Source organism: Syzygium oleosum, unplaced genomic scaffold, assembly GCF_021117445.2.
Source record: "Syzygium oleosum isolate NSW1041296 unplaced genomic scaffold, Sole_v2.1 Sole_v2.08, whole genome shotgun sequence".
NCBI classification, from domain to species: domain Eukaryota; kingdom Viridiplantae; phylum Streptophyta; class Magnoliopsida; order Myrtales; family Myrtaceae; genus Syzygium; species Syzygium oleosum.
The window spans coordinates 1235097-1262022 of NW_026607492.1; the positions used below are offsets into that span (position 1 = coordinate 1235097).

At 41.4% G+C, this 26926-nt stretch overlaps 4 protein-coding genes across 4 annotated transcripts; 1 reads left to right on the top strand and 3 right to left on the bottom strand.

The window, feature by feature from the left end:
- On the bottom strand, nt 1–4632 carry LOC115672570 (probable protein S-acyltransferase 7). The gene is made up of 5 exons (XM_056313941.1): nt 4318–4632; nt 2947–3129; nt 1578–1874; nt 872–1105; nt 1–778 (listed from the first exon to the last, which is right to left on the bottom strand). The coding sequence occupies exons 1-5, from the start codon at nt 4402–4404 to the stop codon at nt 257–259; spliced, it is 1323 nt and encodes a 440-aa protein (XP_056169916.1). The 5' UTR covers nt 4405–4632; the 3' UTR covers nt 1–256.
- Nucleotides 4633–8890: 4258 nt separating this feature from the next.
- LOC115672569 (uncharacterized) lies at nt 8891–13092 on the bottom strand. Its single transcript, XM_030594392.2, has 7 exons — nt 12552–13092; nt 11804–11966; nt 11236–11436; nt 10867–11112; nt 10178–10322; nt 9536–9767; nt 8891–9446 (listed from the first exon to the last, which is right to left on the bottom strand). Exons 1-7 carry the CDS (start codon nt 12880–12882, stop codon nt 9106–9108), a joined length of 1659 nt encoding a protein of 552 aa, XP_030450252.2. The 5' UTR covers nt 12883–13092; the 3' UTR covers nt 8891–9105.
- Nucleotides 13093–18744: 5652 nt separating this feature from the next.
- Nucleotides 18745–23866, top strand: LOC115672476 (membrane-anchored ubiquitin-fold protein 4). Its single transcript, XM_056313568.1, has 3 exons — nt 18745–19048; nt 21556–21726; nt 23386–23866. Exons 1-3 carry the CDS (start codon nt 18919–18921, stop codon nt 23439–23441), a joined length of 357 nt encoding a protein of 118 aa, XP_056169543.1. The 5' UTR covers nt 18745–18918; the 3' UTR covers nt 23442–23866.
- Nucleotides 23867–24084: 218 nt separating this feature from the next.
- LOC115672477 (GRAS family protein RAM1-like) lies at nt 24085–26292 on the bottom strand. Its single transcript, XM_056313866.1, has 3 exons — nt 25564–26292; nt 24755–25409; nt 24085–24554 (listed from the first exon to the last, which is right to left on the bottom strand). Exons 1-3 carry the CDS (start codon nt 26290–26292, stop codon nt 24085–24087), a joined length of 1854 nt encoding a protein of 617 aa, XP_056169841.1.
- Nucleotides 26293–26926: the final 634 nt, after the last annotated feature.

A 26926-nucleotide genomic window follows, 5' to 3' on the forward strand; every position in this document is an offset into this window, starting at 1 on the left:
TTCCACAACAAGAACATTTTTCATTTTTTTTTTAGCCAGATTAAGACAGAACAATTAGACACTGCAATTTCGTGTTAATCTGATACAAGCACCATCACAGAAGAAAAGCCCACTCTCATACGAGACATTCCATTACAAGAGGGCAAGCGGCTGAACCAACAGATAAAAAAAAAAAAAAAAACCCCATCCATCAAAAGCAAAGCCTCCTCATATTTCACATCCACATCCTAAAATCGATTTAATCAAACTAAAAATGCTACGAGTGCCGATTCTCCTCGTTTTTTGCGCTGTTGCTGCTGGTCGCCCGATTCGATTCTCCGACTCTGGCCGACAAAGCAAGAATCTCAGGTGACATATCCCAGCTTCCGCTCTTCCTTCCCCAGCTGGACCTCCTGGGATGAATCCCTGCACGCTCTCCCGTGTCCTCCACATTGGCCCTTATTTCAGGAGACATTTCGCCTAATTCACCATCCTTAAAATTCAGGCGATCAGTACTGTTGAGCTGTCCTTCACCAAGGTCTAGACCAGAATTCATATCGCCCCACACTGCTTTCCTGCCCATTTCAATGTCCTCAACCGGTTTTCCCATATTTGGACTCATGAATCCCCCACCAACCGATCGTGTTGGTAACACAGGTTCTCTAGGTACCTTTGCCCTAAAATTGTTCTTGGATTGGGGGATGCCGGTGAAGAATATTTCCTTGAAATTCTCCACCACTCCTCTGTTGTAGGGGTTGGCTCGCCTATCATATCTGTACCGGAAGTTCTCGTATGTGGTCTGCAAGATAGCAAATAAAATGGGACATTCTGTCAAAAGAAAAACTAACTCGAAGTGCAGTGACCATTTGCAAAGGTGGATAGAAAGTATGACCTGATTTGTACTGATGAGATATAAGTGGAAAGCAGTGAGGCCGCCAACAAACCACATTGAAATAAAAGTGTAGACTATTAAGACAATTGAGGCGGGGGTCTTGATCATTGCTTTCCAGATGGTTGTCGCCTCCGATCCCATGATTCTCCGGATGTAGACCCAGCAGAATGCAAAGACAAATATACAAAGGAGAGTCGTCGAGAACACAAACATGAAGAAGAACCGATAATTTCGCTGCATGAGATAATTGAGACACGAGGTCAAAACAATTGAACAAGCTCCACAAATGCAGGATGAGCTTGAATACTTTCAGGCACTACAAATTAAAGGACCGGAAAGCAAATGCAACACTCCTTTTTCCCCCTTTTCTTCTCATATATCCAGTGATTTAACCTGAAATTCTTTGTGACAGGCTGCAGTACATTAGATTGATCTGTGAAAATATTGATAACAAACACAAGCATGTAATGATTGCTATATGACCAATTTATAAGACAATCCAAAATTCTACATACACCATGCATTAAAATTGGAAATAGTCAAATACGAGTTTAGGCCCAATGGGGCGTTAACTAAGTCAATGCAACTATAAATCTTCATCAGAAGAATATCCACTTCAGCCGTTAAGATATACTGCGAATAAGCATAAAAAAGACGATAAAAATAATGATAGGGTGGATCACTCATGAGAAAATGTACCACTTACAAGACCAATGCACTGCCCAACCCATGGACAATGGTGATCAAAACGTTCCACACAGTTATTGCAGATAGAACAATGTGAACACCGAGGAGGCCTATAAAGCATGCAGGTGTCACAATATTTAATCTTCACAGTTATTCCGTTGACATCAACTTCCTTAATACGAGGCAAGCGTAACTGTGGGGTTTGGCCAGCTCCACCATCTGTACTTCCATCAAAGCCTTCTGACTCCGGAGGGTGTGCATTACGTGGAATTATACCAGGATCCCTTCCAGAAGTTAGCAGGAGGAGAATTAAATCCTGATATTCAAGCATCTCTATCAGTGAGGTCGGATAATAATTGTTAATAATCCTATCAAGATAGAAGCCATGGTAGAGGTTGCTCATGTTTAACCAGCAGGCAAACACATCTAAGCAAGGTACCATAGTACACGAGAGCATATAATATCTCGTTTGTCTTCTAAAACACTAGCAAAATGGCACAATTGGCTTTACAAATAACTTTGTTATCCTAAAAACTAACATTTACAATTCTCGACGGAAGATTCACCTCGTCAATTAGGCCTAGTTCATATCTACAATTGGGTTTCATAAGAATTGCAGCATTCCTAGCAAGAATGCCAGTTCCACATATGACCGTATAGTCCTAGAAAAAGACTTCTGGTGATACAAGAAATTCAACCATATGACCTGAAGCTATCAGCTTCTTATAACCAGTCCTTCTATTGTAAAGTTGGATCACTATTTGAGTCCGATGACTCCAAAACAGGTTGCAATAGAAACCTTTGATAAGGAAATTGTGGAGGCCTCATAGCAAAAGCATCAAGGAAGCTTGCAAGAATCAGCTTTCGGTAATTCAAATTATAGTCCAAGCCAAACAGCAGTTATTCAAACGGGAAGGCTACAAGAAAAGTAACACCGAAATCCAACCACTCAGTGGCACCCACGGCATAGGTGAATTAACAAGAAGTGTTGACTTTAGAAGCATCGATAGGATTGGTGAGAGTACTAGTTACATTCTTTTTAACCTAAGCAGATCAATTTACAAGCACTATTGGACTCAATCTTTTGTACCAACATCCGACTATTCAGTAGCATCCACAGAATAGATTAACACCAAATGTTGACTTGATAAAGCATTTTCCGAATGATAAGAGAGCTAGTTATATTCTTTTCACCCTAAGCAGATCAACGTAAAAACACTATTATAATTATTTATTTGTATCGACCTTGGGATCTATGAATGTTCACCCCAACAATCAGAAGTAGAATAATCCTAGTAAATAATTCCAAAAAATGCCATGAGAACTTCAAGAAAAAACCGCCCAACATATAAACTAACAATGTACACATTAAAGAGAGAGTCACTTACATAAACTGTAAATACAACCGCGACTACCATTATTGATATACCATACTGATCAGGAAAATCATCCATCAATTTCCTCGCAACAAAGACGCAGAAAACTGCAACAGGAGCGACTATGAGAAATATGGTAAGGCCAAGCGACCTTACATCTGGACCAAATATAAGCCTTCCTTGAAGGAAAAATATCTGGAAGATAGAGAAACATACGAGATCAGAGAATAAACATGTTATCACATCATAAAAGTATTCTCATCAACTTGCATGTAACTGAAAGGAAGATGTGCTCTTTAAATGAGTAATCACAGCCTGGATATTGCCATATTGGGTAATACATCAATGATGCCCGTCACAGGAAAAGACTCCCTCCGACCTAACCAGAGCGACATGGAATAGAAATACTGCTAGCTTTATTAACACGAGCTGAAAAACTATTCAATAGCTTGACTAGATTCTCCTATATTAATGAGTATCTGATCAGTACACATACCAACCCTGTCCTCTCATGCAAATCATTACTCGAAGCAAATAAACCTCTAGTATGAATGCTTAAGTGTATTCACCAGCAATTAGCAACATATAAAAACCACAAATTTTAGGTGGTGCGTGCATGGGGCACCATTCCCCGGAGTAGTAAACACCTAAAATGTGATAAAAACATCCTTTGTATTGGTAAATCAATGTGAAGTATTCACGTTAATTTACAACGAACACGTCGACCACATGGGATGTGTATCTATCACCTCACCCGAGGCACGGTGCACAAAGGCACTCCAGATGTCCCCGTAGGACCAGACCCAACAAAAAGGACAGCTTAATGCGGACTCTCCAACACACTCTGCCTTGAAAAGGAAAATCCAAACACGGACTCAACTCGCAACCTATTCGGATGATCAGAAAAGTCATAAAAAAAAGCGTGAGCTTCGCTAAATTGAGTTTCCCGCACGGCAATTGCCAAATCCTGCAGCAGCATAGCTTCTCCAGCAAACAGTACGCAATAACCTCTCCAAAGTCCACAGTAAGAAGGAAGACCCAAGTACTAACACGCGCCCAAAAGACCTCAGATAGACGAGACCCCGGGAGAAATCTCCACACAACACAGCCTCAACATCTCTAAAGGCACTATATGCACAAGCTCCACAGTCGAGAACAAATGCAACGACCCCCGCATGCGCGCCAAGTTTCGTCAAACCACATCTACACCAAATCAATCACGCTCCAATTCTACAGACACGACATTCAGAACAATCGCCCGCAACGCGGGAGCACCACACAAGCCAATCACTCCAGAAAAAAGGAGAAACACAAAAAAACAAAAAAGAAAAAACAAAACAAAAGAAGAAAGAAAACAATCGCCGCCAAGGTTCGGAAGCTTACATTACTACCCTTCCAGTTCTGGTAGACTCGCAAATCGTCGGATCCGCTTCCGGGATCCGGCTTCTGAGGTGGATGCACCGTATACATCTCTCGCTCTCTCCCTCCCCCTCTCTTCACTGGAAATGGTCAACGGAATCCCGACCGGCGACCGATTCGGAGGGGCCAAGGGCTAAACAGCTCAAGGGAGCTGCCAGAATTAGGGTTCCGGCCGGTCCATCGGCGGTCAGATCCCGGCGAGGCGGCGCGATCGGCGGCCGGTGATGCGCTGGGTGTTCTCTCTCTCTCTCTCTCTCTCTCTCTCTCTCTCTCTTTCCTTTCCTTTCCTTTTTTTTTATCGGGAGGCGAGGGAGGGAGGGAGGGAGAGAGGGTTTCGTTTATCGGATTAAACAGAGATTTTTGCTGAATAACGGTGAGGGAAAGGAAGGGGTGCTGCGCGTGTACGCTTTACAGGATGGTTGGGGGCACGTGGCGGCGCATGAGTGGGTGGCGATGGGGGAAGACCAGCGGGAGGGAGGTGGGCGGGACCTACTTGCTTTCTGCTAGTGTCTCCCCCACTTTTTTGACATTTTAATATATATATATATTCTTTATTATTTTAATTGAGCGGAAAATGAAAAGCTCCACCCCACCACCACCCCAGTGTGCGACTGTCTGGATCGGGCATCGATTCGCTGCTTCGCTGTTTCGCTGTTCTCGATGGACCTCTTCCCCCCACCCGCCCTTTTCCATAATTACCTCCATGCCCTTTTCTTCCTCCCTCCCAACTTTTTTTTTTTGGCCAAAAGAGGATTTTAATTGCATTTCTATAATTCAGTAATGTATTGCTTCACCCAATCTTATGATTAAAATTTTGATAAGAGTGCCCGGCTACTTATCATATGACTAAACGAAGATATATTCCTAATTTTTTCAATACACCGCGCGTAACAATACTTCGAAAGCTTCCCTCGCTTGATATGTTTGACAAGATGTACGAGATGTGATAATTGACGAGGCATGAAGATATCATTATTCTGTTCGAATTATCTTCGATAAAGAGTTTATGTTTTCTTCGCCGAGTGTCCGTGTTTAGATTCCCGCGCTGCCGACGATTTCTTGAAATTACCCTTCGGAGCATAGCTGTGCGAGTTCTACGGCTACTTAATTTGTCGCTTTGAAATCGTCGTAGTAGATGAAAATTAACCGAGTGCTAATAAATCACTTTTGAATATATCCCGTCATTGTCGAAGCACTAAATCACGTCAACATATGAAATTGACCGTGCGTGATGAAAGTCCAAAATGGTAGGAGGGAAGCACGTAATGGCCACCGAAGGCGACGGTTCGTTTGACTATTGTTTAGGGCGAATCATCGTGTTTTATTTTATGATGTATACTTCAAATCTTAGGACCCCTCGGAATATTAATAAGTTCTTTTGACCATCAAAATGGTAACAATAATTGGTACAGCAATTAAGACTTCGACACTTCAAAACAGTTGAGTTGACTTATTGTCGGCTACTGCGAATTGGTACGCAACCGGTGATGGGAGACCATTGCTGATTAGGATTTCCGGCTTGGGCGTCGACAAAGGCAGAGAAACCGGTCAGTTATGGCAAAAACTAGATTCTGTAAGAGTTCTATAATTTAATACCCCGCCTATCAAAAATTAATACGATCGAAGGATAATTATTGCTGAGGTCGATCCATTCCGAAATGGGTCGGTTCCAACCCTAAAACCTGTAAATAATCATGTTGTCTCTGAAATTGTACCAAAACTAGATCGGTCGGTCCGATCCCGTTCCAGAGTCAATTCGGAATTAACGGTTATTTTGGAGTTTGTTTTATTTAAAAGAACTATTTTGACGGTTTAAGCATCATTTATCCGCGCGATCGAGAACAAATTGCAAAGGGAGCTCGTATTGACCAATGGATCTAAAGACGCAAGCATGAAGATCCTCACTGACAAGGATAAAACAAATGTCTGCCTTAGCTGGAAAGGTACTGCTAAAACATAAAATTATAGAATTAGAATCAAAGCAACAGCCAGTCACATTAGCTTGCCAAAAGAAATCCAGATAATACTCGAGCACATAAAAAAACTGGCCAGTGTGCTTCTGCATGTTACCTAGGGAGTCAGCTAATATAGGTGTATAAAGCAGAAAGCCACCAACGGCCAAAAATCATACTTAAAAAAAAATGAAGTACAATGCAAACTAGAAAAAAAAACGAACAAAACTGGGCCGTTCCGTCCGTCCTATATGATTGATCCGGTTCCGCACAAGGAATCGGGAATCGAATTGATTATTACCGATTCCAATTTTGTGAAATCGAGAATCGAACCAATTCCCGAATTGATCCGGGACCGATGATGATTCTCGAGAAGAGGGTAAAATTTCATGACAAGCTAAACTAGACGAGCGTCTAACGCATGTGCCATGAAAGCATAGCCTATTGTTTCCATGCAATATGAAAAGGCATTATCTTAATTGCAGATAAACAATTTTCTCATAGCGATCCGAATTGCTATATACTTTTGCAGTTCAAACTCCCTATGTTTAAGAGAGAAGCCGGCAACACAATTCGGTGCCACCATCTAGAGAGGTCCGTAAAACATGCTTGGCGCCATGTCCAAGCCGCATAGATATAATGCTCGTTGGGAGGAATTTTGACCCTAGGTCGCTAACACGGACCCCTAACAAAACCAAGGACGTGACAATTGCACTCGAAAAGATTATGGTGCGACCAATTCGCTAGCATCGTCAATAACGGCGAAATTAAAAAGGTCATATGTGCCTGACGGATATTCAACTTCACCGGATCTTCACTTATAATTCAGCTCAACTTGGCTTTTGGGGAAAGGACTTATCCTAAAAGGGGGATCAATGATTACTAAAGGCGATGTTCGGGGGCTCGCACGTGACAAGAGCGTGCGTGGAGTGGGCAACGGGCCACCGCCCATGAAGCCCATTTGCAGATAAAATATGTTTGAAGTAAAGAGATGGGGGGGCAAAAAGGGAAAAAAAAAAACATCATGACGTCCTCCTCCCTTTGTATTCACATGACCTGCCGTGGGGATGGAACGAATGAATCGATCGATGCTCTGTACCTGCAAGAGGAAAAAACACATTAAAAAAAAGTATATACTTCTGAACTTTGGAATTTGATGGGGTTTGTTTGGCGGGGGCCGCCTTCGATTGTGGTCACGAATGCTCATTGCGACGTAGATACCACATCCGATGCATAATGTCATCATGGTGCCTCCCTCAAGGCCACAAATAATTCTGAGATCGTCATAATTGGGCCAGCCATCACCACAACTAAAGAAACAGACACACATGTTTGATGAGCGAGGCTGCGCATGACAATCATTTTGTACCCATAATTTGATTCTGGACAAAAATAATTCTTTTTTATTTTGTACCTAGAAATAATTTCTAAGCATTTGATAATTATCCAAAATTTTTGTTCTTAGAATAGAAAAAGAACAGAAATGCGTTTGGTAACTACATAAAATTTCTTTTTATTAATAATATTTTAATTTTTTTAATATTTATTTCTTTTATTTTTCTTTCTTTCCCCTTCCTTTCTTGGCCATGGCCGGCCGCCGGCGCTGGCGACCGGCCACAGGCCAAGGCCAGCGAGGGTGTCGCAGCCCTCACTGCCGCCCTCGCCGTCGCCACCCAACCAAGAAGAATCAGTTCTGAAAAAATTGTTCAAGAATCAAGAAGTTACTTTTTTTTTCGTTCTTGATTCTGTTCCAAAACTGATTTTGGGCAAAAAAAATTTAACAAACGGATTTCTGTTTCCAAACTGATTCTTGAAACAAAAAAACAGAATCAATCCCTATTTGGCAAGTTGTCAAACAGGCCCCAGGTGTCCTAGCCATGTCGCGTGGGGAGAACAAGGAGGAAGGGACTGCGGACAGGTTGGCGTTCGTTCTGCCATGAAAATGACCAAGAAACGCGGCTGCAATTTGCATTCGATGCGGGATTGAAATTTATGGACTCGAATGGTTATTAAACCTCTGGTGCGTCCGGTCACAGGTTCGGTGTCGCGCGTGATGTCTAGCGAAACTTATTTTGTCCGGCACAGTTCCCCATAGGCTCATACCAGATGCATTTGCCAACAGATGAAATGCACAAAATACGTGATGGGTATTCCTTAACCGGCACTCACTCTTCAAAAGCCCCTTTTCCTCTTTACCGAGCTCGTGCAAGCACGACCACTTCCATAGCTATACCTTCTTAAGAAATGCCTCCGAGTTTACTTTGAATCTCAAAACTCTGCGATGGGTTTAGCTATAAGGAAGTGATAGGTTGAGTCGCAAGGATCCGTCCTCGAGCATTTCCAGCATTCTCCTTCAAATGGTGAAGCCCGATCTCCACCAGCCAATCAACATGGCAACAAAGGTCTAGCTGCAATGGCCATCACACCATAGTTCGAACAACAAATCCAGTAAGTTGGAACAGAAAGCACTTTCATTTCTTTTCGTTGTGATCACAATGATCAAGATCATGCTTGAAGATGTCAGAATTAGAGGACTACTTCAACTACAAAGTCCAACGTCAAGCGACTGCATTTGCTAATGTAACTTGAGAAAACTCTCCCATTTTATTGCATCAGTCTCGTGATACAAAATACAGGCGACAAGGAGTTACATGATATCGATGGCTATATCTACTCACATAGTAAGTAGGGGTACAATTCTTTTGGGATGCCATCATCTTGACACGTAATGACTGCATTTCTTGTCAGGATCGATCCATTTCAAAAAGCATGCCCGTTGAAGGACAGGTTGGAACTCTGATTACGCTTTGAATACTGAGACCGTTTTTACGGTCTCTCTCCTGGACTTACAGAAAGAGAGGAGATGATTCTCATCACTTGTGCCGAAACCTGAGAGTTTAATGCCATAGGCTGCCAGCCTACGGATATCCCGGGGGATGGGGGATTGCCAAAGACCGTCCCACCAAGCCGGAGGAAGAAGTGGCGTAAAAGCACACTGATGGGGCTGCCCACGGCAACTCAATGGGCCAGCAAATCTATTCCAGACGTGGCCCCACCCAACCTGGTTTCCCAAGCCTTCAGACAACAAGTTACTCTGGAAACTACTAAGAAATGAAAAATTTGAGCTGACAGAATCGTCACCTGGGAAAATTAAAGGGCATTAAAGAATGTCACGGGCACTTCAGCATCAGATTGAACATGCTAGAAACTGAAGCCAGAAAATGGAGTACCAAGATTGTTTGCGGCAGCCAAGGCTGCAACTAACTGCGCGTATGTAGTTCCAACACGCCGGTGAGCTCCAGAAACAACAGCATGTTTCGCATGAGATGCTAGAAAGAAATCCACAAATGCAACCCATCGGGGTGTTGGTCCCCAATCCCTACTTCTGAAGTCTAGATTATGCAACTTAGCATCAGCAAGAGATAAATTTCCCTTGAAATGCTTATAGTCAAAACCCAAAACCTGGTAACACAACTCAAAGAAATCAGGAACAACAAACTCAAAACAGTTAGCCTACGCTGACTTAAAAGAATATAAAGATATTTCTCACGTCATTTCTTACAAAAAAAAAAAAAATCATAGAGAAGAAAAAGTTCAGCAAGACAACTTTCAGTATGTAAATATGCATTCTATACCTATACAATATTCAAAATAGCTAACTAATTTAGACACAATATGGACTAGTAGCACCCCAGATATAACACAGATCCTATCCTCTTCATTATATCAGCGGTAGGCACCATGTACAAAAAACTGAAGATGGAATTCTCGTTAATGTGAGGTTTTTGCCTATTAACCACAAGAAAGAATGAATTGCCATGCGAGGAACTGAAATGTCTTCAGTCATATGAATGGCTTATAGAGCTTATTACCTCTGCAAACTCACTTATCTTTTGAGCGATGCTCCTGACGAAAGAGGGAGTATCAGATACTACGACCACCCTGGGTTTTGACAACTGCAGGTTGCTTATGGCCTTTCTTGTGCAGCTTAATGCTGCCTGTGCTGCTCTCAGAGGTCTGAAAAATGCCAAAACAGAGTTACTAACATGAGTAACTGTGTAGTCCTGCCTTCGTGTGCCTATGCCTTTCAACTAATATTACTTCTGGGACCCTCCTCATTTCTAGTATGCGTAATTTTATACTCATGGACAAGCATGGATATTCATAATTCAGCAAGTGCACCCTATAAAAGGTTATTTTTTTAAAACTACTTTTCCAAGTCTCCCAAGCAGAGGCACATCTCTGATTTGGAATATTCTGAACAGACGAAATAAAATGTTTCGTATCAAATCGCCAAACTGTGCTTGCATGAAACAACACAAAACAATTTCAAAAATAAGAATGTCCAGTATGTTCTACAGGGGGAAGTTGTGAATTAGAAATTTTTATAACCACTAAAGTGGATTCATGGTTTCAGTTCCAAGTCTAGGAGACATTTGTCATTACGCTCATACCCTGCTCCACCAATCCGTCATATCCCATTCCATTTTCTTCAACAATCTAACTATAACAAATCATTACTCTTTCAGTTTGGGATGATAACTCTTTTACAAAACAATACCTATTCATTAGCATTCGCATGTGCAGTGTAATATCAGGGTCCTGCCTGCCCTGAAGAACCCAATTGACTGCTTCCTCAACGTCACTTGAAGGAGATATCAAAAATCTCATCAGTTCCCCATATACATTGGGCCTAGAATCAAAGGTTTCCGGGGATCCATATAATTCAGTAGCTGCAGTCCTCATCTCAGAGTGTATATTTTTCAAGAAGAATTGAGCTGCCACGGCATCAGTAGTGTTCTGGAACCTGTGAAAGAAGCCAACTCAACCAGTGAAGCACTGGATACAACAATATAAACACCATTACAAGTCTCCTTTTTCAGCTCATAAAGAAGCATAAAATGGAACTCTGTAGAATTGCTCCCTATACCATATGATGGGTTGCTTCCATTTAATCCAGTTGCTACAGAGGACATTTGTATGTGCAGGCTTCTGAAAGTCATCAATCCTCATATTCAGCTGCCTTTTATACTTCTGGATGCATCCATTTCGTCTCCAAAGATGCTTGACTTCTCTTAAAGTGAAGGTGACATCTGAATAAGAGATGTAATCTCCGAAAGGAAATTTATCCCTGAAATTAAAGCAGAAGGCCAGAATTAACAGATTTAAACATGTTGTCCAACGCAACCTATGGTAATATTGGGGACGACCCATACCATAAATGTTAAGTCTCTACACAAAAACAATCGGGAAACAAAACCCCATAAACCCAGAGACGCAAAATGCCTCACTAGTTATTAGGAACTTTAGCATTCTTTGCATCATATTAGGGAGGTAAACAACTCCTACCAAGAGGCAATGTCTCTACTTTCTAAGCTCACATGAACAAATGTGGTATATACAAATGCAGTATAAAACGTAACGAAAAATAATTTTGTTGGATTAAGCAAGCCAAGGAAAAAGTTAAAGCAGAAAGGATTAAGAAAGAACCAATATGCCTGGTTTGCCCAATAATCAGCGACCGGTTCAACATTACACTCAATGCTGCAGCTGTCAACACCTTATACATTTCATTGCCAAAGCCTGCCTCTGATGCTTTTCCCATCACAAAACCATGTCTACAAAACTGATCTGGAGGGAGTTGCCTGACTTTGGCAGCACCTAAAATAACCAGAACGGAAGATTCTCAGTCCGATAATTGTTTTGCAAGTAACATTCGTGAATGTAGTGGTTCGTGAACCTCTGCTCCATTTTTTAAGAACCAATACCTACATTAAGGGTACGCACGCTGCATTGAATGACGGAGAGAGTGACCATTTGGCCATATGCATCCATGAAACTATAACCAACATAAAACGTAGAGGAAGTACTAAGATTGCAGTATAAAGTGATGCATCAACAAGAGTTGGGCCGAACCGAAGGTTCATAACGTCCATAGTGACAATAGCAACCAAATCAACGGTATAATCCACAGTGACAATAGCATAATACTGTTCTCAGTAGATGATTATGACAGGACTCACGATCAACACGATTCTGATAGTGCAATATAAATTGTACAGAATCAAACACAGACACCGCTTGTCCTAATCACATCAAGACGCTAAACTAGCTAATAACTGTGCATCCCATTACCTGAACTCAACAGATAAAACAAAACTTAGATTCATCACTCGGGACCTACTGGAGCTCAAACCCGAAAAGGATTCTAACAGAAGAGGCGAAACAGAGAAACCGATAGCTCACCATATCTAGAGAAGTGAGCTTGTAATAATCTCCTAACATTGAGACTTTCCTTAGCGGAACCTCCCCTGAAAGCCTCCCCCATTTCCTCCACCGTCGCGCACGTCTTCGCCTTCTCCTTCTTCCCTCTCCCGCCATCAATCTCCGCGCCGGCAGGGCTGGTCCCGTTGCCGGTGCCGCCGAAAAGGAGCTTCGCCGGCACCACGTCCCGGCCCGAAGAAGGATCGACCGACCTCGCGCTGAGCAGCAACAGGCCGAGGCCCGTGCAGATTGAGCACACCAGGAGGACGCATCGCACGGACGCTCGTCTTCTCTTGGATCCGCCGTGCCTCATCGTCGACGTCCCTCGCGATCCGATGCTGCGCGCCGAGCGAAGCTTACGGCATCGGATCTGAGCCGAAAAGCCTGCGCGTGATGATCTGCGCGAATCGCTAGCGCGACGAGCTCGAGAGTAGCGGTCCTGAAGAGGCTAGCGTCATGTCTGAGATCGCAGCCGGAGAGATTCGGTTTCGAGGACGATGTTAATATTGTCGGCAGGGACGGTGTTCTTACAGCTACGGCAGAAGGGGCAAAAAAAAAGGAAAAAAGAAAAAAAATATGTATAGGAATAAGCGTGCAAAAACGTAACGAGGTTGTTTCCATATAATTATGGTTTTTTTTTTTTTATGTTTCGTCTGATTAATTCTAATTAATCGTAATTAGCTCGGTCTTTTCGTGGTTTTGGCTTGCAAATTCTGAATCGCGTTCACTTTTCTGCGTGTCTAAACTCTATTGGTCGTGTACGCAAAATAGTTTTATTTGTTTTTTTATAGATGAAATAATTTAATATTTGTGGATATTGTTGTGATGTTAGGAAGAGGATAGCGAAAGCGTGTAAGTAAAGTCATTGTTCGCTCATTTCACGACGAGCGAATACCTCTCATACCGAAAACTTCGATTTTCGGTTTTGTCATTAAAACAGGTGCCGTGACTCGATTTCTGGGGTAGAGAAATAAGCAATAAAACACAGAAAGATAAAGATGCAGATTATAATGGAATCTGACAGAATCGAATTCGATTGAAAATTGATCTCGAGATCAATAAAGTTTCCAAGCTACGGCATAATATCTATTTAAAGCCGTAAATGAAGGACTTGAAAGTTAACTAAAAAGTCATGCAAATTGTTCTTACGCAGCAAGAAAGCCGCAAATGTATGAAACTAGCAGTTTCACATGATAAGCTTAGATGTTTTTGCATTGCTTGTCGATCTTCCTCCCTTCCTCTTCTTTTCCGAGTATTTCGTATCCTCCTCATCCTATAACTTCCTCAGCTCTGCTACTTTACTGTTTTCAAACTTTGAATCTTGGCGCTTCCAATAACTCCAGCTTTATCTAACCACGCTTCCAATTTCTCATTGTCCTGGCCAAAAACTTGATCTCAAACTACTGGGATCTATTTCAAATTTGGACAAGTACAGCGAATAACGATAACCATTCTATTCCTGAATCAGTTCTTCCAACTGTAATAGATTTTTCTATTTCCTGCTCGTTCCCGTAGACGCTTCAGGAAAAAAAACCCGTTTGATAGACGAACAAAAAAAATTTCTCATTTCTGTATCAAACTGTTCAATGATAACACCATTAAAATTTATATTTCCCGAATATAAAACCCTGCTTTGATGTAAACAATGTAGGCCACCTTCTAGGATTTATCAGTCCATTTTTTAGAAATGGAATAAAATATATAAAAAATCCGAAAAATTCATAAAAATCTTTTAAAAAATTCAGAAAATCCCAAAAAATTGAAAATTCCAGAAAAATCATATCAAAATGTCGAAAATAAAATTTAGATTTGAGAAAATAGTGAAATTTGCTGAATTTTTTTAAAAAATCAGCTAAAATCAAAAATTTCAAAACTTCACAGTAATTCGTTAGAATAACCCGCTGGCCACCCACTTTAGTGAAATTTGAATTCACTTAGGCGCCCAAAAAAATCAAAATCAAAAATTTCAAAACTTCGCCTAATAGCTTTAGAATATATGTGGGCCACAATTCCACTTTCAAATGCCTAAATTTAAATTTCTTTAAGCGCGCCCAAAAAAATTCAAAAACTCCAAAAATTCCCCAAAACTTTGGCGTACCCAGCTTTTGTAATACCTGCGCCACCCACTTCGAGCGAAATTTTAATTTTTGGAGGTGAAAAAAGCAAAAATCAAGGTTCTCAAAACTTCAGCTGCAACGACTCCTGTATCAAGATACAAAATGTGGGCCATCCACTTTGAAACTGTGAATTTTAAATTTTTTAGGTGGAAAAAAACATAAAAATCAAAAATTTCAAAATTCTCACGTGCACGACTCGTACAATAATTCTTAGCCACCCACTTTGGAGTAAAATTTAATTTTTTTTTTAGATGCCCAAATGGTATTTTTTATTTTTTTTTATTTTTTTTTGGTTCCCAAAGAAAATTAAATTTCACTCAAAGCTGGATAGCCACACGTATTCTAAGTTTCTACTCATGAAGCTTTGAAAATTTTTCTTTTTTGCTTATTTTTTATTTTTTTTTTTTTTTTCGACACCTAAAAATTAAATTTCACTCAAAGCGCTTGGCCACAAGTATTCTAAGCAATTATGTGAATTTTTATTTTATTTTTTATTTTTTTTCAGCACCTAAAATTTAAATTTCGCTTAAAGTTCTTACTGGCTCATTAAAGTATTCTAAGCCGATTTTAAGTGAAGCTTCTTGAAATTTTTCTTTTTTTCTTTTTCTTTTTATTTTTTCAAGCACCTAAAAAATAAAATTTCCCGCTCAAAGCCGGTGGCCACAAGTGTGTATTTTTTAAGCCATTCTTTGTGAAGTTTTGAAATTTTTACTTTTTTGCTTAGTTTTATTTGTTTTTTTTATAAATGAGATAATTTAATATTTGCGATATTATTGTGAAGTTTTGAAATTTTTTAATTTTTTGTATTTTTTTGGCACCTAAAAATTTAAATTTCACTCAAAGTGAATGGCCACAAGTATTCTAAGCCATTTTGTGAAGTTTTGAAATTTTTAATTTTTTAAATTTTTTTCGGCACCTAAAAATAAAAATTCGTTTCAAATTGGGTGGCTACATGTATTCTAAGATATTCTCGTGAAGTTTTTAAATTTTAGAATTTTTATTTTTTTTGGCAACTAAAAAATTAAATTTTGCTCAAAGTGGTGGCCTATAGGTTTTCTAAAGTCATTTTGTGAAATTTTGAAATTTTTTATTTTTATTTATTTTTTATTTTTTCGATACCTAAAAATTTAAATTTCATCGAAAGTGGGTAGCATGACGATGCTAAACCATTCTCATAAGTTTTGAAATTTTTGATTTTTTACTTTTTTTCTCACCTCAAAGATCGTGACTTCCGTATGAATATGTGTGTTGAAGAAAATGAATTCCTCGTAAATGGTTCTCACTTTTGTTCCGTAGAAATGAAAAACCAACTTTTTGGTTCTCATTTCTGTTTCAGATCGCTTTGGAAGCAAACTTGTCCCGTGAATAGAAAAATGAAATTGGCGTTACTTCGTTTCTCGTCCAAAACTCGATTCTCGGGAACAAAACCAGTCGGATGTAACTGTGAATGGTTTCAAAACCTAAGCTAATTAGCACGTTTTGGTCGTTGTGTAATTCAATGCTATATATTGTTCTGACATTTGTTCCAGGATGAGTTTAGTTAAGAAAAGAAACCGCTTGATAATGACCAAAAATTTCATTTCTCCGAACAAACCCGCTTGATAACAAAGACAAAATTTTATTTCCCGAAACAAAACCCGTTTGATAAACAACAAAAATTTTATTTCAGAACAAAATCCATTTTTTAGAAATGGAATAAAATAATTAGAAAATCCAAAAATTCCTAAAAATCTCAAAAAAATTCAAAAAATCCAAAAAAATTGAAAAATTCTAGAAAAATTCATCACAATTTCCAAAAAATAAAAAATTTAGATTTCGGGAAAAAGGAAATTTGTTGAATTTTTTAAAAATCAAAAAATCAAAATTTCAAAACTTCATAGAATGGCTTAAAATATGTGCCACCCACTTTTAGTGAAATTTAAATTTTTTTAGGTGCCCAAAAAAAATTAAAAATTAAAAATTTCAAAACTTCACATAATCGTTTAGAATACATGTGGCCACCCACTTTGGAGTGAAATTTAAATTTTAAGGTGCCCAAAAAGATTCAAAAAAGAATTGGAATAAATAGTGATTTATAAGATTACTAAGCTTGTTGACACTTTAGAAGCGGTTATATGGTTTGAACTTTAAAGTCCATCCTGGTTATGAAACTAAGCAATAGATTTATAGATTGATGTGAAAGGGATTGAGAATCTCATTCCTATTTTTCTGGCCTTATTCTTGATAATCAAATTGAGTAGAACAGCTAACTTATATTAATAAAATCTGTGCCACCATTAGCCTCAAACTCTTTTATGTCTTTTAGCAAGGATCCTATAAAGTGAGTTCCCGAAACACTTATTAAGTATAGTTACATTGAAATAATATTGTTTTACAAAACACAAGAATACTCGATGCATTGAAATGATTCTCATTTTTGGTCTAGAAATAGAAAACCTATTTTTTTTTTGTTCGATTTCTCGGTTGGGATCGGTTCGGAACAAAAAGTTGTTCCAGTAAATAGAAAAATGGAATTGCGTTATCAAAGGTTCGTCCAGTATTTCTCGATCCATGAACATCTTCCGGGAATTAAAACCAGCCTACGTAACTGAATTGTTGACACTTTCGACAGAAGTGGTTATATGGTTTGAACTTCAAAGTCCAACCTGGTTATGAAACTAAGCAAATTAATAGATTTATAGATTGGTGTGAAAGGGATTGAGAATCTCATTCCTATTTTTCTGGCTTTATTCTTGATAATCAAATTGAGTAGAACAGCTAACTTATATTAATAAAATTTGTGCCCTAGCAAGTATTGAAAAGCTCTATCACTGCTTTTGTTTTCTTTATGCATTGGTGAGCGGGTGCTCTTAATATGAGAAGTAATCGAACGACAGAAACAAGTCTCTTCAGATAAAAAGAGGGGGGAGGTGGGGGGCGCGGGGACATTGGCGAAAGGTCCTGTTGCAAGAAAATTCAGTCCTCTGATGATCGGCTCGGGCCCGACCCGAAAAAATCCCACGCATGTTTCTTGCTAGGGACGGGTTTCGACAAAACACTAGGCCCGACCCTAGTGCCGGTGGCTCCGTTCGGTCCGAGCCCGTCCAACGATCCCCCTTCTATTCGGCATCCGGCAAAATCATTTTAATAAAAAGAGCAGAGAGAGATAATTAAGGCCGACATCACGACGCGTAGTAGCGTACGCGCGCTGGTACTCTCCGCAGCCAGGTGCCGCCGAGCCTGCGATGTCGTCACGGCACCGAACCAGTGGCCCTCATTTGTTACCCGCCGCGTTAAAATCACCACCCGCGCTCCCGGTCAAACGCTGGAATCGAGGCCGACCTCCACGCCACGCGCCTCGTCCCCACCGTAACCAGCTGCGCCCGACCAATCACGATCCCCCACGGGGCCCGCTTCATCCGCCCCCGCCCTCCCATTCGGCCGAATCCAAACCAGTTACGATGGACGTCGCCGCAGGGGATAACTCTCGCCCGTAGTCACTGACAAACGGGGCACCGTACTATTACTGCGAAGATTCGAAGTAGCACGATCAGGGCTTTCCATTTTAAATTTAATATCGGGGGAAAAGGAAAATAATAATAATAATAATGCGCGAAAAAGAGGAAAGAAAGAAGGGGGGGAAAAAATTAAAAAGAAAAATTAAGAAATCGAAAAAGCTCGATAATAAGGACGTAGTGGGATTGCACAAACAGTACAACCCCGAGGCAGTTTCAAGAAGATCGAGCGAGCTCGTTTCCTTTAGGGTTTCTTCTGCTTCATCCTCGACCTTGCCCTGCAAATCAGTCGCCCGGCGACTTCGGCTCTTCGATTTCTCGCAGCTCCTCGCCGGAGGTATTTCGCGATTTCTAATTCGCTCCGTGATTGGTTTCCGGTTTCTCGCGGCTTGAATCTTATTGCTTCGGAATCGATTCTGCCGTCCGTCTGTGCTGTACAGCGAAATCGTCTGGGTTTTTTTTTTTTATCTGTTTAAGGTGGATGGAGTGGTCGGAACGTGTTCGATCGTGTGGCGTCGGTGTTTTTTTGGGGTACTGCCCCAATTCGCTTTTGTCTTTGTTTTGTGAGGTGTTTGCTCGTCGTGATGATAGGTGAACTGCTCGAGGTTTTGATTGGTGTTCTGTTGGAATCTGGGCTCGAGAGGAGGATCAATTTTTCCGTGGGGCGAGAGTTTCGATTGGCTTTGCTTAGCTGGGTGCGGGTCTCGGGGGTTCGAGCTTGGCCGAGGGACTTTGAAAATGCCGGAAGAGGACCTCGTGGAGCTGAAGTTTCGATTGTATGATGGTTCAGACATCGGCCCATTCCAATACTCGCCCACATCGACGGTTACCATGCTTAAAGAGAGGATTGTTACCGAATGGCCGAAAGGTTGGGAATCAGTTTTCCATGTACTGGTTTTTCGATAAAAATATGTTAATTAGGCACTTTTGAAGGTTGTTTATGCTATGAGAATTCTCCTATTGAAGCATGTGATTTGAATGTGTACTCGCGGGGATACACTACGGTGATCAACTCTGTGCATAGGTTCCCTTGTCTCAAATTATTTACCGATCTAGGAAAATCATACAGATTTACCGGAAATGTCATAGCTTGACACTGACACCCACTGAAGGGTTATCACGGCTTATGTGGGGTGATAGGACTATTGGCATGCAGCTGTTAGCCTTAAATGATTTTCTGTTCCTGATGGTTGTATGCTTTGAAACTTACTTGGATAATGGGCCATATGACATATCTCTGAATGAGAGAGTTGTGAAGTAATTTTTGTTTCAGACTAAAGTTGCCATGGGTTGCACACATATGCATCCTGCAAGGCTGCTTGGACTGGTAATTAAATTTTTCTCTGAATGTGCCTATAACTTTTTGTATCAAGTTCTGGATTCTCATAATAATTCTTTTAGATTGGGTTGTCAATTTTGGCGTTTGGGATGCGATAGTGTGCACATTTGGCAGAAGGAACTGGTCCTGGTTTCATGCTGCACACAGACACACACACACACAGATTTGTATGAGCCAGACAATTTTCTAAGATGGCATGTGCAGGTTTTCTTAGCGACTTATTCTATGTGCTTTGGATTATGTCTGATGACAAATCACATTTGTTTTTACTCTTCAAAATCGGCTAGCGATCATAGTGCTACTGCATAACTAGATCGACTACCGAACTGTTCATTGACTTATCAAATATCTGCTGATCGAAATTATTCATCCTCCAAAAGCACCTAGAAGCAAGGGTAGTCCAGCAATTATGCTCCATCAATCAACGTAAATTTCGAATAATCATGTGCTGGGGAGTGCCTTATTGTGATGAGTTAGGTCTTGATTCCCAAATAGCTCTAATAATTGGCTTCTTAAGTGAATACAAATTAACAAAGCTGATGCAGTACTGGAAACTATCTTCAATTTTTTCTCTATGGAGTATTCTTGAAATGTCTTCATTATCCTAATCTGAAAAATGAAGCTTTGCTCAAAGGGCAGAGTCTAGTTTTTGGGCTAGATGGTTTAGATGACAAAGTGGAAATGGGTGAAACAGTTGAGTTGTCTCATTGCCTCTCCACTGGGTCCAGATGTGCTTACAAAAGGGAGTATAACCTTCATTCTCTTCAAAACTGGGATTAGAGTCTGTTCTTGAGGTGGTCTGAGTGACACTTGGCTTGTTTGTGATACTGTTTTCTTTGTTAGTCATTTGTTGAAGTGAACGATTCTGATTTTCAAACTGCATTTCCACAGCGAGGATCTCTGTTCCAGGATATTGCCTTAGTTTCATTGACCTTCCATTACTATGATGAAAGCAGGTTGATCCATGAAATCATTGGCAAACACTTCCGTTTCTTTCCTGGCATTGCAGTGATGGAACCCTGTCAGTTCTGTCATATTATTGAAGAAGTGGAAAGCAATAATTGTGTTGATTTAGGGGGATTTAGTGGAGGATCCTTTGCAGCCAGCAAACTTTTGGAGTCTTTAGTACTCCTGCTGTCTTTTCTTTCTGGTTTTCTTCTTGTCCTATCAAGTGTTCTTTTACTATTTGGGTCATATTGGTGTATGCCTAGAGTGCCACACCTTAGGTGGTGAAGTTATAGCGTAGATGGTTCATCTTCGGATAGATATTGAATCATCGCAATAGATTGGTCTAGTCTGTTCTGATCTACACAATTTTATTAATTGCCAGTATGGGCTGATTATGCCTCGTGGAAGCCAAGTGAGACCTGATTTCACCGTTACAGTGGCCTAGCACGTGCCATGTTTTTGGTTGCAGACATTCATGAGTTGACTCACAGAGTTGCTGCTTCATCTAGAAAGATCATAAATAAATCGCGAGATTCTCTTGTTGGTCTTGGCTGTTCTTAGTGGCTTCTCTCCACCTGATCTTGCTTCTCCAATATGATTTTCATTTTTTCATTTTTTTTTTGGCTGAACCTCTAATATGCTTCTTATTTGACTAACTGAAATGCACCATCAGGAATCTTTATTGTGCGGCCTTGAATTGTCATTGAAAGTAGCCTTCATCTTCTGGGAGTATACATTTGCATTAATTGAACGCCAACATAATCAAGAAATTAAGGACATCATCCCTCTCATGCACTTTGCATAATTGTGTTCCTCGCCATTCTGTGGTTAATTTCATTTTCCCCATTGTCTTTGTAAGAGAAGATGTAGTACGTGTTAATCTAAACTAGTTGAAAAATAAGTTAAACTAATTTTTTCGATTTCATTTATCCATATAGCATGTTAATTTGATCTCATGCTTGCCAAGTAAGTAACAAAGGCCCATACAAACCTGTCATCTCATGTTTTTTGTTCATTTTATTCGACTTATGCGTGAGATATTTCCTCTTTCCCTTCGCTCTACATCCTATTTTCATAATTTGTCGCAGATAAGAAAATTGCGCCCAAGACTGCAAATGACATAAAGCTGATAAATGCTGGCAAAATATTGGAAAACAACAAGACAGTTGGACAGTGTAGAGTACCTTTTGGGGAGCTTCCAAAAGCCGTGATTACCATGCATGTTGTAGTGCAGCCATCCCTCGCAAAAGCAAAGACGGGTAAATTTACATTGCTTGACGTAGTTCATGAAAGTGTGAATCACAATCTTTATGAATTCGTTGCTTAATTTGCTTTTAAAGTTCTCAGTTTCGTATTATAATGATCACAAGTATGGACTGTTGGGAAATAAACAATGAGCTTGCTTCATAGTTTCGCGTCTAATATATTCCTGAGAGAATCCCGTAACTATTTAGTTATTTTTTTTTTTGCGAATTCTTGATGAGTTATGTAGAGCTAATTGTTGTTCTTAGTAGGGATAATTACACAAATAGTCCCTGAACTTTGGCCCAATGGGCAATATGATTCCTGAACTTTTAATTTGTTCAATGTGGTCTATGCCCTTTAGTCCAATGTGCCATGCGGTACCTGAACTTTTAACTTGTTCAATATAGTCCCTGGAGTTTTGGTACATGTTCAATATAGTCTCTCAATTATATGAAAATGTGTATTGTCGTCCTTTCATTAATTCAAGATCAAGGATAACATTGAATATTTTAATATAGTCCATGGATTAAATTGAACATGTACGAAAAGTTTAGGGACTACATTGAACAAATTAAAAGTGCAATGATGACATTGCAAATTGGGTTAAAGTTCAGAGACTGCATTGAACAAATTAAAAGTTCAGGGATCACATTGCACATTGGACCATAGTTCAGGGATCATTTGTGTCATTTTCTTTTCTTAGTATATAGGACACGCTATGCTCCAGTCCATTGGGGCTGGTGATGAATTGATAATCTTTTTCCCCATATAGCCAAATAGCAGTGATAACGGCCCAGTGCGTTGTATAGACCTCTCTATTTGCAAGAAAGATGTTCATCCAGCTTATCTGGAGACATAACTCAATCTTTAATTATGCCTAGAGCACCAGGTCACCATTGTTGAATCCGACGTAACCTAACCAAAATGCCTCACTCTTGAATGGATACATGGAGACAAGCTCAATTAAGGCATAAATTCATGCATTGTAGACTGTTTAGAAGTATTTATTTTTTGACTTAGTCATAAGGGGATGAGATTTGTATCCTGACGAAGTTGAAAGCAATCACTAAGACAATGGGATGGGATCCGATATTCTGGCTTAAATACCCTGTTCACTATGGCTTGAAGCTTGTGGAGAAATAAAGCTACTTTTGCTTGTGTTCTGGATTGTGTAATGCATAATATGAAGCCAGCGACTTTTATGTTGATCTTTAATGAGATGAGATAATCTTTTTCCTAGTATTTTCCTGAATAGGAAGGAAATCTTATTTAGAATACAGAGTCATGGCTAGTGTAGTGCCTAAATCATTTCTTAGAAGGATTTGCTTTGACTTCCCAAGGGAGCGGACGCCTATGGTTTGCGGCATTTTTATGCTGGCTTCTTATTTGGGCGGGCTGTGCTTTTTTTCTTGTTGCCTTCCTCATGGTCACTGCCAAAAAGCTCTGCTGTTTTTTCAGTGAAGCGCTGTGAAGTAAATGATCTGTTCAGGGATGCTGATGGTTGATCTATACTTCTGCTTTATCTTATGGTCTCCAGAAAGTGTAAATTTATAATGGAATGAGACTCCTGTCGAGATGATTTTCTTAGACAATGATCCATGCAACTAGTACTTCTCAGTTTTGTAACCTATGGATCTTCTGACGGTGTATTGGTTTGGGTGTGTCATTGACAGAAAAGAAGGTCGACGAGGTACCGAGGAAACACATTTGTTCGTGCACCATTATGTAAGGAAGTTGCTGGTGATTCAGATCATGGGATTGTGTGCTTGACGGCGATTTCTCGCATTTCCTTGGTGATGAGCGGAGACGCTGGAAAGATGTATTTTATGATTCGTTGATAATGCCGTCCCTCGAATGTTTGTCGGTGGGCATTCTCGTGTACCGTGGCATGTTGATAATTTAGTCGCATTTCTACGTGGGTGCCCTTCTATAGCTTCCGTCGCTTCTCTTTCTTCGCTCTCAGTTTTTCTCTTGTTGCTCCCTCTCCCCAGTTTGTCATACGAGGCTTGTGGTCTATGTCGCACCATTCTCCTACTAGAAAGAATGTGATGAAATACTTAAATGCTATTGAAAGCATTTGATTTCTTTTCGTGTAAATTACTCTCAAGAGTGATTTGATGAATATAATAATAGCTACACTGGATATTTGCAAAATTCGTTGACCTGAGGCTAAGGTGCAGGGTAGTGTTCCTGTGCAAACATTTTGGTTTTGGGGTTTAGGAATATAAACCTAAGCTCAGCTCTTCTACAAAAGAAACGTGACGGTTCTCTCTTCTCCTCTCTTAGCCTTTTCTATGCTTCTTCATAAATCAATTCATTAGCCAAATATTGTAACGCTCACACCGAGCGAGTTCCAACACGGTCAGAAGAATTTATAAGCACCGCCATGACGATGCGGCGACAATGGCTCTATCTTGCCAACCCAAGAGCAAGCAACCCGTGTCCTCCCTCAGGCTATACCCGCCACATGAATACAGGTCGATCAACATCTTCGACTGAGTCATGGCGTTCTCGCTGAGCGGAACTCCGGTGAACCCTTTTGCTTCCATCACCTTCCTCCACTTCTCCAGCCTCTCATGCCTCTCCGTCCTCTCCGGCCCTTCGCATGCCACTATGTTCCTTATCTCCGGCGCAAACACGAGCTGCTCCACCTTTGCCCTCTGCACCGAGTTCGACGGGAACGTCGCATCGAGCGAGTCGAAGATTGCAGAGTAATAGTGCAGCGCCTCGAGGAAGCGGCTGAGGAAGTAGGGCCCATTGTGGCTGGCTTCTTGCTCGACTATTGTCACTATGTTTGGTGCTTGGTCCCGTATCATTGTCAGTAAGCTCCCCAGACAAATACCTGTTTGTGATGAATCGGTTTTATGTGAAGCGACGAGGATCAAGTGTGTAAAGTTATGAGAGTTGATTTTACCACATAGTTTACTACGGAAAGAAATACTCATTTTACTCATAAATTTGAAGATATGGCTTCTGCGAATGATTTGATATAGGTTGTAAAGATAGACCAGAGAGTGACCAAAACAACTAGCAATATTGTACCTGGAACACGGTGGAGGCGATTAACCGAGTTAACTGCAAGCGCTTCGCCGACCCTCCTATACAGCATATGAGGTTTGAGCGCTTCGAGTTGCTCGCTGACCGGATGAAACTCAAACGGGAGATGTAGGGAGTGCGCCAGTTGCGCCAAGCACCGGCCCGTTTCGCTCACCAACTCGATGCATGGCCCGATTCCTGTTATCCTCAGAAATGGAGCGCCACCTGGTCTCGCAGCGAGAGCCTGCATGAAAGACGGCCATTGATAACCTTGTAAGATGTCGAGATCGATCACGTGCACGCGTTCCTCGTCTGCGAAGGCCTCGAAGATGGCTTGGTTCGCGGTGAAGTGGGCGAACTTTATGTAGGGGCAGGCTTGGTAGAGGATCTGGTGGATCTTGTGGATCTCCAAGCAGTTTGGCGGGACAGGAGAGAAAAGTTTTGATAAATTCGAGGATTTGGTAGGGGGGAATCCAGCGGCAAGCCTCTCATTGAGGGCTTCGGCGAAGAAAGACGCGACGCGTTGCATGGAGTCGCCAATCGGGGTGACTACGGAGAAGAGGTGGTTGAGGTACTTCCTGGCCAGCAAGTAGTCTTCCTTGGAGACGGCTTCGGCGCAGACGAGGAGGAGGTGCACCAGTTGGAGGCCCCTGTCTTGCTCCTGTTGGGACACGAACATAAGTTGTGATGGGTGATTTAGAGGCTTTAAAGTCCAAAGATCGGAAGATCCAGGCTTTAGAATGAGCTAGTAGACCCCACTATACTCTCTTCTAAATCTGTTAATGTATGTGCACGCGTGCGTGAATGCAAATCACCTGCTCACAACTTGTAGGAACAGGCACAACGAAGCTGCTTGGCTGTTGCTCTCCTTGGCAGTGTTCTCGCTGCAGTTGCTCCGATAGAGTTGTCGCTGATGCGAAGGACTTCGCATCGCGAAAGTCACTGATCTCCTGGCAAGTCTCGTTTTTGTAGTCCTCTCCAATAACTTCCTTGGCAGGTCCTGCATGGAACCTTGGAGCATTCGGCATTCCCAACGAAGCCGCGGCAGTTGTCTGGACATCGAAACACTCCGTGGTTCCAAATCCCGGCACTGGCCTGGACAATGAATACCCTCCGAATTCATCTTTAACATTATAGTCCGCCAAGAAGTCCAGAGAAATGCAGTCAGGCTGCATGATCACCTGATCGCTGTTGCGTACAGAATTTAGGACTCTCTGGAGAGGACTAAGTCCCCTTTCTTTGCGACCACCGCTAAAAGAACACCCCAGTTGAGAAGCAAACCGAGGAGGAGAGCAAGCCGAAACCGATTGCCCCTGCATTGCCTGCGCATGGTTGTAATTGTAAGTCGAGGCACTCTGCAGAGAGGGTAGATTCCTCGCCGGCGAGCACATCATGAAGTCTGGCCCATCCATCTGGTCCGACGATAGGAGGGACGCCAGTAGCGCGGCGGTGGGCGAGTCGATCAAGGGATTCTCAACCACGTCGAACCTCGGCGATGTGTATTCTAGGCTCGGCGGGGTCAAGGCGGCCTTGCTCTTGTCCATACTATCAGGACATTGGAGAGAGCTATATGATTGTGAGGCCGAGTCGTTCGGGAGACTTGGCTGAATCTGCGTGCGTGAGCTCTGGGCCTTGAGAGATCCCATGCTGCCACAAAGTGAATTAATCGTCACTCTTCTTGCACAAATGGGAGAGAGAGAGAGAGAGAGAGAGGCTTCAAGTAAACGGTTCTTTTGTGGGTTTGCTCGCTAAGGTCGAGCTTGGAGAGAATGTTCCTGGATGATCCGACTCATTCAGCTCATTCCTAGTTCATGGCCACTCCTGGTCTGGCATGATAAAGGACTCCCCTGGGGCTCGAGTCCAAACGATAGGTGGGTATAAGCGGGAGATATGCCAAATTCTTTGTGCGTCTATCTCTTCTCTAATCGGAAACCATTGTCGCTTTCTTTGAATTGTCTAGGAAAAGGGAAGAGAGAGAGAGAGAGAGAGAGAGAGAGAGAAAGGGAGAGAGTTTATGTGATTGGATCATGTGTCATCTTCGACCTCCGCCATATCCGAGAGGAGCGATCTTGTCGTTCTCGATGACCGATTTCATCTTGTTTCTTCTGCGCCTCGGGAGGTCTGCTGATCACGAGGTAAAGACAAGTTCGTTGGCGTGACAACGCTCTTCCTGGGCCG

Coding starts and splice junctions, on each gene's coding strand:
- LOC115672570 (XM_056313941.1), bottom strand. CDS start 4,404: ATGTATACGGTGCATCCACCTCAGAAGCCGGATCCCGGAAGCGGATCC. Junction 3,130..4,317: donor AGAACTGGAAGGGTAGTAAT/GTAAGCTTCCGA, acceptor TCTATCTTCCAG/ATATTTTTCCTTCAAGGAAG. Junction 1,875..2,946: donor CGGTTGTATTTACAGTTTAT/GTAAGTGACTCT, acceptor CTTGAATATCAG/GATTTAATTCTCCTCCTGCT.
- LOC115672569 (XM_030594392.2), bottom strand. CDS start 12,882: ATGAGGCACGGCGGATCCAAGAGAAGACGAGCGTCCGTGCGATGCGTC. Junction 11,967..12,551: donor AGCTCACTTCTCTAGATATG/GTGAGCTATCGG, acceptor TGGTTATTTTAG/GTGCTGCCAAAGTCAGGCAA. Junction 11,113..11,235: donor TGGAAGCAACCCATCATATG/GTATAGGGAGCA, acceptor CTTCTTTCACAG/GTTCCAGAACACTACTGATG.
- LOC115672476 (XM_056313568.1), top strand. CDS start 18,919: ATGCCGGAAGAGGACCTCGTGGAGCTGAAGTTTCGATTGTATGATGGT. Junction 19,049..21,555: donor TGTTACCGAATGGCCGAAAG/GTTGGGAATCAG, acceptor AATTTGTCGCAG/ATAAGAAAATTGCGCCCAAG. Junction 21,727..23,385: donor CCTCGCAAAAGCAAAGACGG/GTAAATTTACAT, acceptor TGTCATTGACAG/AAAAGAAGGTCGACGAGGTA.
- LOC115672477 (XM_056313866.1), bottom strand. CDS start 26,292: ATGGACAAGAGCAAGGCCGCCTTGACCCCGCCGAGCCTAGAATACACA. Junction 25,410..25,563: donor TTCCTACAAGTTGTGAGCAG/GTGATTTGCATT, acceptor GTGTCCCAACAG/GAGCAAGACAGGGGCCTCCA. Junction 24,555..24,754: donor TCGCCTCCACCGTGTTCCAG/GTACAATATTGC, acceptor CATCACAAACAG/GTATTTGTCTGGGGAGCTTA.